Genomic DNA, 9809 nt, shown 5'->3' with positions numbered 1-9809 from the left:
TATCGACTCTTCTACATATTTGGTGTACCTATGGTTGCGCCTAATTGATGTCCGCAACAAATGCAGCATATCACTTGAAGGAATGTAAGCAGTCTGTTGTACCGTATCATGAAGTACTTTCCCTTCCTCCGGTTTTCGTAGGTGACGTTGCAAGATGTCCACAGAAACTTGCAGGAAAACTTGAAAGTCACTGAGAGCCCTCATGATAACGGTGTGCACCTGCGTTGTCATCATGAACAGCATGAGGAGCCTCTTCACTTTCACCTTGAGCACTTTGTTGATGCGTCGAATCCCAAACCGTCAAGGTCTGTGCTGGTGCGCGCCCCTTGCGGTATCTGTTCGTCAACATCGATACTATCGTTCTCGTGGGCACCAACTTAATCCCATCACCATCATCACCTTGTCCGTGTGCAAATTTATCTGCCATGTGGTCTCGTCGGACATGTTTCGTCACTGCCCTGTATTTATTGAACACTCGGAGCACCCATGAGTGCCGCACGTAGCAGCGAAACAAGGTTTATTTGAATGAACATAGCACAGCTGAATAATCTGATGCGAATAACGGGCACCGCGAGCAATGAAATATCGACATGCTTGTACTAGTTGCATGACATCCAAAGAGAAAACGTCGGTGTATGGGAAGCTAGAATGACCGGTGTAATTCCATGATGTGCTTTCACGAGACCTCATGTGCGAAGAGCACCAGAGATCTCGCGGGAGCACCCGTAATGGGCGAAAATGTAACAATCCACAGATACGCGGGAAAATAAAGATGTGCGCGTGCTGCTGCATCACGCTCCACACATATGGTTTTGACAGAGGTACGTACGAACACCTCGTAAATGCGCGGAACACATTGATAACAGAGCAGTATTAAATCATGCTATGCTGCACACAGGATAACTTTTCGTGTTGAAATCGTAGCGCCCTAATGCATGCGCATAAAAAGACCACTCGACGAATTCCAACACTCTAAAGGAGGTAACGCATATGTAACGGTTAAGTACCGCTTGGCTAGAGGGACATTTTCTTTAAATGTACCTCTTAAATTTAGGAGGTACACACGCCCTCACATGCGGTACATGCAACGCAAAGCGCGCAGCGATTTAGGCCTACACGTCTGGGTGGTTCCCCTCCTCTACGATATATTAGCATGCCCAGGAAGCTACGCTGCACGATAAATATCACAAACAACTACCTGTATTCGAAAGTTACATCCCTCACTCTTAACTCGGTACCCTTTAGTAAAGGGTAAAAAATCGCAATATTTTACCCTCTATGTCAGAAGCTACCAGGTACCCTCTGAGCAGTACCTTTTATAAAAGTTACAAGGAAACCCACTAATTAGAGGTTACGGCCTTCAATCCAGCACCTGCCCGTAAAGGTTACGCCAACGTGCGGCTTTTTATACAGGATGCTCATTTTTATTCGCAACAGAGTAGCGCTCATTTGGCAGGTGGGTTATGTGAATTTTTGCTAATTAATCGATCCGTAGTTACAAACACATGCGTCAGGAAATGTCGGAAATGTTTGTAACTACGGATGGGTTAATTTGCGAAAATTAACATAACCCACCTGTCAAATGAGCGCTGGTGTGATGCGAATAAAAACAAACACCCTGTGCGTGGGATATGGACAGACATTTACAGGACACACCAAGGTACCAAAATGAACCAGCAGAAAAGGAGATCTTGAACATATGTATATTACAAAAACAGAAGTCTGTCGAGAGGTGACACATTGTGCACAAGTGCGATTCTGATGTGAGGAGAAACCATGGTCGCTTTACCATGTATGTGGAAAAAAGAACTATCTTCTAAGTGAGAAGCAATGCATAAAAGTGCGAGGAAGCCAGCGAGTCAAAACAACTGACCTATGTTTGCTAAGCTGAACAGACCCAACGAAATGGAGAATTGCAGCAGAAAAAAATTTATTCCACATTCGTGTTGCAGAGGCGAGCGCAAATGGCAATACAGTATTACGTAAAACGCACACAACCTTGAGGAATATGAGTGTACAGTAACGCAGGAGACACTACATTACTGCGTTATCAGCGTTGGAGGCGCTCTGGGACGAGTTTGTGAGGTACTGCATTGCGCTGGTGACGGTATGTGAACCTGTATGTGGGATTCTGGGAACAAAAGTTTGGGCAATGAGAGTAACATTTACGGAACCATTCAAATCCGTACAAAGCACAAGGTACAAAGCAGCATAAATGCGGGAAGGCGTTCACTCCGCGATTGAGTCTTAGAATATCGTAAGAATACAACAAGTAGGAAGCTGCGAATTATATATCTCGATGCATATATCTGCAGCTCGCAAAATGCACGCCGGTGTATTGACTTGGCGACCAAGTAAGAGCAGAAAAGTAGCAAGCGTAAGTGGCGTTCATATGCAGGACCGCAAAACGCTTGCCATAATCACAACAAACATGCGCTAAGAGCTCTTGCTATCAAAATAACGCACGTACCTAGCACAAAATGTACACTTACCCAGTGTATGAAGTGTGCGGATTAGGGCTGCGGTGGTGATGTTCGTTTTCGGTTTATATTCTTTGCAATCTTCGCACTCACTACACTTTCCCCTGAGAACACCGAAAATATCCTTGTTTGCTAGCGACATCTAGCTGTTCCGTTGTTCCTGACTATACTATGATAAACGCGAGGAAAACCACTGATTAAAACAGATTACACTTGTTAACGGACGGACGACGAGCGTTAAGCGTTTCAAGGAAACCGCTCTCAGTGTGGATAGACCTAGACCAGGCTCGGCTACGCAGCGAAATCGGAAATCTTGGTGGTTGCGGCATTGACAATGGTTTTCCACCCTTTAGAAAGAAACATACTATCAGTATTCCAGACTGCAAACTTATAATCTGTGTTCATACAGCATTGATAACATGTAGTCGACGTATAAATGACGCTGAAACAAACGATAAGAAACTAACAAAGAAATTATCGTTGGAGATTTCGCTTAGAAGTTACAGTGTCGGAGTAGAGGGTACATTTAAGTTAACAAGTTACAACAAGCTGTTTTTGTTCTTTCCGAGATGTAACTTCTATTCGTGTTGTAAAGACATGACTTTGGTCGCTTTTAACCTCTAAATATACGTTACAGTGGTGTAACCTTTAAGAAATCTCGAAATCTACGTCTATATAGAAGTTACATGTTTCTAAAAGTTACAATAAAAGGTACGGGTTTAAGAGTGCTTTCAGGGGTGATGCTTGTCCATCGCGAGCGTGCATTGTCATGATGTACAAAAGCCGAACACGCGGGGCACAACGTATATGGATGAACGCTGACCACTGCATCTCTCCTTCGGCATTGCGGCTGCTCTGTGGTCACGCTTCTTTATTTTTCCCACACCTTTGGATTCCTGTTCTTCTCCAACTTCCGTTTCTTCCACAGAACGTAATACGAACCACAGAAGATGATTGAGTCACCCATTTACGACATCGCCTAGACGTAGCCTAGGAGAATATACAATGTAAAAAAATCCAACACCGAAATAACTTGCCTGAAAAACATGCTGACTTGCTTGTGAAGCGCAATCTAGGCTTCTCTAATTCACGCATTAACGTTCGTGCATCAAGTGCAAAGTTCGTTGTCTCTGTTCCTCGGTCGTTGTGTCCAGCCTGCCGGTGATCAGGACCACCACCAGGATGGGGTCAGAGCGAAGATGAAAAAAAAAAAAAGCGTCGTGAGGACAAATAATTGCTTCATACATATAATACGCACCTTAAATGACTCCACTCTTTTATTTATTTATTTCGTGGTACGTTAAAGGCCCTTGGGCACTACATAACGGACGCGGACACAGCACATATAATAACCTATAAGAATATGTAACACACTATGTACATACTTTATGGGTTAACATGGGTTACACAATTATAAATTTACAAAGACACAAAAAGTACCGACTTCAGCTACACACTGTTCTTTCATTGTCCCCTATGATGAGTGCGGTGACTGCTTTTTTGAATTCTAAAGGATCATGAAGCACTGCCAATGTTACGAGATAAATCATTCCAACATTTCGCTATGTAACAACCAAATGAGTTAAGGAAGAAATCATGGTGGCAATGTGTTAGTTCAACCTTGTAGTCATGATCCAGTCGTGCAGAGATAAACGCCGAATTTCTTAAAAAGTCTGTGCTTAAGATTGTGTTGCGGAAGACCTTATGAAAGAGACAGAGGCTGGATACCTTCCTGCGTAAATCTAATATTGGGATATCAATAGACGACTTCATTGTTGTTATACTACTATATGGAAAAAACTTATTTAAAATGAATCGAACTGCGCGGTTCTGCACCGCTTCAACTGCACAAGAAAAGTTGGAGTGGTAAGGACTCCAGATGGGGAAGGCATACTCAAGTATGGGCCTGATGAAGCTCGTGTAGGCAGCTTTTTTTTTGTTACGGGGGGACAAGAACGAAGGTTACGGCGAAGATACCCAAGGGAGCGGTTAGCTTTCGCTGTGATGTATGTAACGTACTGAGTCCAAGTCATGTCACAAGTGAGGTGGACGCCAAGATATTTGTAGGTCTTTACATGTTGTAGTTCGCAGGGTCCGAGGTTGTAGGGGTGATTTAAGCTTGAACGGCGAGAGAATGACAAAACCTTACACTTCTCGGAATTATCAGGGAGCTGCCAGGCCGTGCACCATTGAAAAATTTTCTGAAGGTCGGACTGTAGTAATTGGATATCAGAGAAATTAGTAATTGGGTGGTATATAACGCAGTCGTCTGCAAACGCAGTCTCACCCTACACGATAGATCATAAGGCAGGTCATTGATATAAATCAAGAAAAGGAGTGGACCTATGACCAAACCCTGCGGAATACCAGAAGCTACATGAGCGAGACTGGAGGTGGTACCATTTGCAGCGACATACTGTTTCCTGTTTGTAAGGAAGTTCCGAATCCACGTAAAAACCATTGGATCTGTAGTGGCATGGCATCCAAGGAAGATGAGGGATGCCGTGCGCGCACGCACCATCCGCACCCAAGCTTCGCTCCACCGCCATTAAACCATTCTCATGCCAACCGTCAGCCTGTGTGGTTGTCCCTTCATTATCGCTCGCCGCGACAACCCACAATTGGTGACCCGAACTACCCTGCTGATCCAACTGCATGCCCTCCGCTGATCGCTTTTGCCATGCAGGAGTCCTCGTCCACCACCCGCGGAAGCATCGGGACTGCGCATAGCAGGCATCGGATCAACGTCCCGCATTTCCTTGCCCGCCATCTCCCTCTCGTCCCTTCAGTCTCCCTTCGCTGCCGTCCTCAGCGAATTCCCTTCTCTGTCCCAGCCACCTGATTGGACGAAGCCCGTTTGCCACGACGTCGTCCATTATATCAACACGTCGGGGCCCCCGGTGCACTTCAAGCCGCGTCGTCTCGCGCCTGAGAAGTGGAATATCGCTCGCAGCGAATTGAACCATATGTTGGCTATCGGCATCGCCCGTCCTCCTCCAGCGATGGGCATCTCCCCTACATATGGTCTTAAAACTTCAGACTGGGCCTGTTGGTAAGGCATGGCAGAATAAAAGCGCTAAAAACACGAGGACAACGGACACACAGTTAGCGCACTAACAACATTTATTTTTCAACAACACCGTTCCTTAAAAGTGCTCACGAATTCCCTTTCCTTCGTTGTCAACCCAATGGAAGCGCTGCTGACGCACTTGTCACCCCCCTCCGCTCTAACGAGGGGACGGGACTTGTTGACAATGTACGGAGTATTTTTTAGGGTGCTGCTCCCGATCTTCAGTTTACGGTGGAACGGATGAATGAGGGCAGGCAGCAGTATTTAGACTTGTTGTTAATTATGAAGGAGGAGCACCTCTGTTGGCGGTGTCAACAGAGGTCCATCAAGCCTATCTTGCCGTTTTCATCTAACCAGTCTAAGTTGGTAAAAAGAGGCGTTGCACAGAGTTGTTTAAAAACTTCCCTGGATAGATCGTGCTTCCATGAAATGGAAATCAGCTTTAAGGCACAGGTGGACAGATTAAGGAATGCGGGGTTCCCGGTTGATTTGTGGGGTTGTGGGGATCTGCGATAAAGTTCTGAAGTCCTGGGGGTCTAAGAGCCGGATGTTGAAAGAGTCTTTTTCCGGGGCCACTGTCATTCCCTATGTTCATAAAGTCTCGCATAATCTAAAAAAATTGTCTGAAAAGAGGGGGGGTTAAAGTGGTTTTTGGCGGGGGGGAGGAAATTGTCTTCCCTACCTGCAATAGTTAACGATGTTCAAGGGGTTGAAAAGAAAGGATGCGTTGTGAAGCATAGGGATAGATTTGTTAACTGTGTTTCTCATGTTGTTTATGAAATTCCATTGTCATGTGGGTCCATGTATCTGGGCCAAACAGGAAGGTGTTTAAATGTTCGATTGAGAGAGCACAAGTATAATCTATCTGCACGTTCTGGTAATCTTTTTTTACATGTGAGGGATTGTGGGTGTCTACCTTTGTTTGGTGACACGCAGATAAAGGGCAGGTTCTCTGATAGCAGGGAACGGGAAATCTGGGAAGCTTTTTTCATAGCGGAGGGGGGTGACAAGTGCGTCAGCAGCTCTTCCATTGGGTTGACAACGAAGGAAAGGGAATTCGTGAGCACTTTTAAGGAACGCTGTTGTTGAAAAATAAATGTTGTTAGTGCGCTTTCTGTGTGTCCGTTGTCCTCGTGTTTTTAGCGCTTTTATTCTGCCATACATATGGTCCCCAGGAAAACCGGAGACTGGCGGCCATGCGGGGATTCCCGCGCCCTGAACATCGCTACGAAACACGACCGCTACCCGCTGCCCAATATACAGGATTTCACCATGAACCTAGCCGGGGCCAAGTATTTCAGCAAAATCGATCTCACTAAGGCATACCACCAAATTCCCGTAGCGCCAGAGGACGTTCCGAAAACAGCCATTGTGACACCGTTCGGGCTCTTTGAATTCCTGCGCATGCCTTTCGGCTTGAGGAACGCTGCGCAGACGTTCCAGCGTTTTATTGATTCGATACTGCGAGGCCTCCCCTTCGTTTTCGCGTACATGGATGACCTCCTCATCGTCAGTGAAACAAAGGAGCAGCACTTCCACCACCTCCGCGAAGTCTTTGCCCGCCTCGAACACCACGGCGTTGTCATCAACACCCAGAAGTGCGAGTTTGGCAAGCCCTCTCTTGAATTCTTGGGCCATCTCGTATCCTCTGCCGGAATCTCGCTTCTGCCCAAGAAGATCCAGACCAACGCAGAATTTCCGACCCCCACTTCAATCCGTCAGCTGCGCCGCTTCCCCGGCTTGGTCAACTTTTATCGGCGTTTTGTGCCATCCTGCGCAGCGATACTCCGGCCACTGGAGGACCTCCTCCAGTCCCCAGGGCCCGGCGCGTCCAAGTTTCCGTGGGCAAAGGCTCACGAGGCAGCTTTTGACGCCATTCAGAAGGCCCTCGCGCGCGCGACACTTCTTGCTCACCCTCGTCCCAATGCTTCTTTTTCGTTGTTGGAGAACATTTATTACACGACTCATACTATAGAGCACACTACGAGTACTAATACTAATATTAATACACACTAATACACTAGTTGGAATTAGTTATAATGCACAAGATGGTCGATGATGGTCGATGCCTCCGACCGGGCCTTGGGCGCTGTTCTCCAACAAGAAGTCGATCACTGCACCCAACCTCTTGGCTTCTTTTCACGCAAGCTGTCTCGAACCGTGGCCCGCTACAGCGCTTTCGGCAAGGAACTGCTGGCAGCTTATGCGGCCGTGCGCCACTTTCGCCACTTTTTGGAGGGACGGGGTTTTGTTATTTGGACAGACCATAAGCCCCTCGTCGGAGCCCTCACGTCCGCCGGCTAAAATTATTCCCCCCGCGAGATTCGCCACCTTGCGTACATCGCGGAATTTTCCACGGACGTACGCCACGTGAAGGGCTCCGCCAACGTAGCCGCCGATGCACTCAGCCGCGTCTACGCTGTACCCGGCCAGCCCGTCCTCAGCATCGACAACCTGGCAGCCGCACAAAAGTCGGACGATCAGCTCTGCCAGCTCCGCGCGTCCTCGCGCACGTCCCTCAAGCTCGCTGACATTCTCCTGCCCGGTTTAGCCGTCCCCATCCTCTGCGACACGTCAGGCTCGTCACCCCGCCCTGTCGTCCCTTCTACTCTCCGCCGCGCAGTTTTTGACAACGTCCACTACCTCGCCCATCCCGGAGTTCGCACCACCATCAAGTTGGTTACCGACCGTTTCGTCTGGCCAGGGGTGCGGCAGGACATCCGCCGCTGGGTGCGCACCTGCACGCCTTGCCAGATCAGCAAGTGCCACCGCCACAACATCTCACCGCTTGGCCAGTTCGCCCCACCAACAAGCCGTTTCTCGAAGGTCCATATTGACATAGTTGGACCCCTGCCCCTCTGTGACCGTCATCGCTACCTTCTAACATGCGTGCGTCGACAGATTCACCAGATGGCCTGAGGCGGCACCCATGCAGGACAGCACAGCTGAAACTGTCGCAGCGACTTTTCTTCAGACGTGGATTGCCCGATTCGGCGTGCCAGAAGAAATCGTCATCGACCGGGGCCCGCAATTTGAAAGCAGACTTTTCACTGCCTTCACCACCCTTCTCGGCACGAAGCGTTTGCGCACGACCGCTTACCATCCGGCGTGTAACGGCCTGGTAGAAAGATTCCACCGGCACCTCAAGCAGGCACGTATGGCCCATTTGGACGGTTCCTGCTGGACCGAGCACCTGCCATTGGTGCTCCTCGGAATCAGAGCCGCCGTGAAGCACGACCTCGGCTGCTCGTCATCAGAGCTTGTGTACGGCACGTCCATCCGGCTTCCTGCCGACATTTTCAACCATCGGTCATCTTCGCAACCATCATCCCTAGCCCCATCAGACTACGCCCAACGCTTAAAGGCTGCTCTCTCCCGGCTGCTCCCAACACCTACGAGAGCTGTTTCCTCCTCTTTCCCGTACGTCGCCCAGGACCTCACCAGCTCCTCCCACGTATTCCTGCGCACCGACTCCATCCGGCGCTCTCTCCAGCCCCCTTATTCCGGCCCCCACAAGGTCATCCACCGGGGTGCAAAAGCCTTTGCCATCGACGTCAACGGTCGCGAGGTAGACGTGTCGATCGACCGGCTTAAACCCGCTTACGTGGAAGCAACGAGCTCTGCCTTTTGTCATCCCACCCTCCTTCCGCCAGACGTCCCCACTGAGCCAGACCGCCGGCTGCCCAAAACTGTCACCTGGGCCGAAGCTAGGACACCGGCCGTTTCCTTCACCTGTTCATCCTTCACGCTTCACCCATCTCGAAGGGGGGGAAGTAGCTGTAGTGGCACGGCATCCCAAGGAAGATGAGGGATACCGTGTGCGCACGCACCACCCGCACCCAAGCTTCGCTCCACAGCCATTAAACCATTATCATGCCAACCGTCAGCCTGTGTGGTTGTCCCTTCATTATCGCTGACAACCCACAGATCAATGTTAAGACTTGATAACTTGGTTAGAAGACGAGAATGTGGAACCCTATCGAAGGTTTTGACAAAGTCTAGGAACACTGCATCGACTTGTTTTCCTTTATCAAGACTATGGAAAATGTCGTGTGTTAGACCTGCCAGCTGCGTCTCACAGGAGTATCCCCTACGAAAGCCATGTTGATATTTGTAGAAGAAATTGTTAGTTTCTAGGCAGGTGACCAAATGTTTAACAATGATGTGCTCAGGCAGCTTACATGGGACACTGGTGAGAGATATGGGCCTAAAGTAGCTTGAAGTTTGTTTGTCACCGGACATATGAACTGGGATGATCT

General features: G+C 48.7%; 1 protein-coding gene across 1 annotated transcript; it reads left to right on the top strand.

Moving 5' to 3' along the window:
- Positions 1-8479: 8479 nt before the first annotated feature.
- LOC135383884 (uncharacterized) lies at positions 8480-9358 on the top strand. Its single transcript, XM_064613181.1, has one exon. The coding sequence runs from the start codon at positions 8480-8482 to the stop codon at positions 9356-9358; it is 879 nt and encodes a 292-aa protein (XP_064469251.1).
- Positions 9359-9809: the final 451 nt, after the last annotated feature.

This window comes from Ornithodoros turicata, chromosome 1, assembly GCF_037126465.1.
Source record: "Ornithodoros turicata isolate Travis chromosome 1, ASM3712646v1, whole genome shotgun sequence".
Classification (NCBI taxonomy): domain Eukaryota; kingdom Metazoa; phylum Arthropoda; class Arachnida; order Ixodida; family Argasidae; genus Ornithodoros; species Ornithodoros turicata.
The sequence above is the reverse complement of the archived record's forward strand: the minus strand, read 5'-3'. Positions and strand labels throughout refer to the sequence as shown.

Coding starts and splice junctions, on each gene's coding strand:
- LOC135383884 (XM_064613181.1), top strand. CDS start 8,480: ATGCAGGACAGCACAGCTGAAACTGTCGCAGCGACTTTTCTTCAGACG.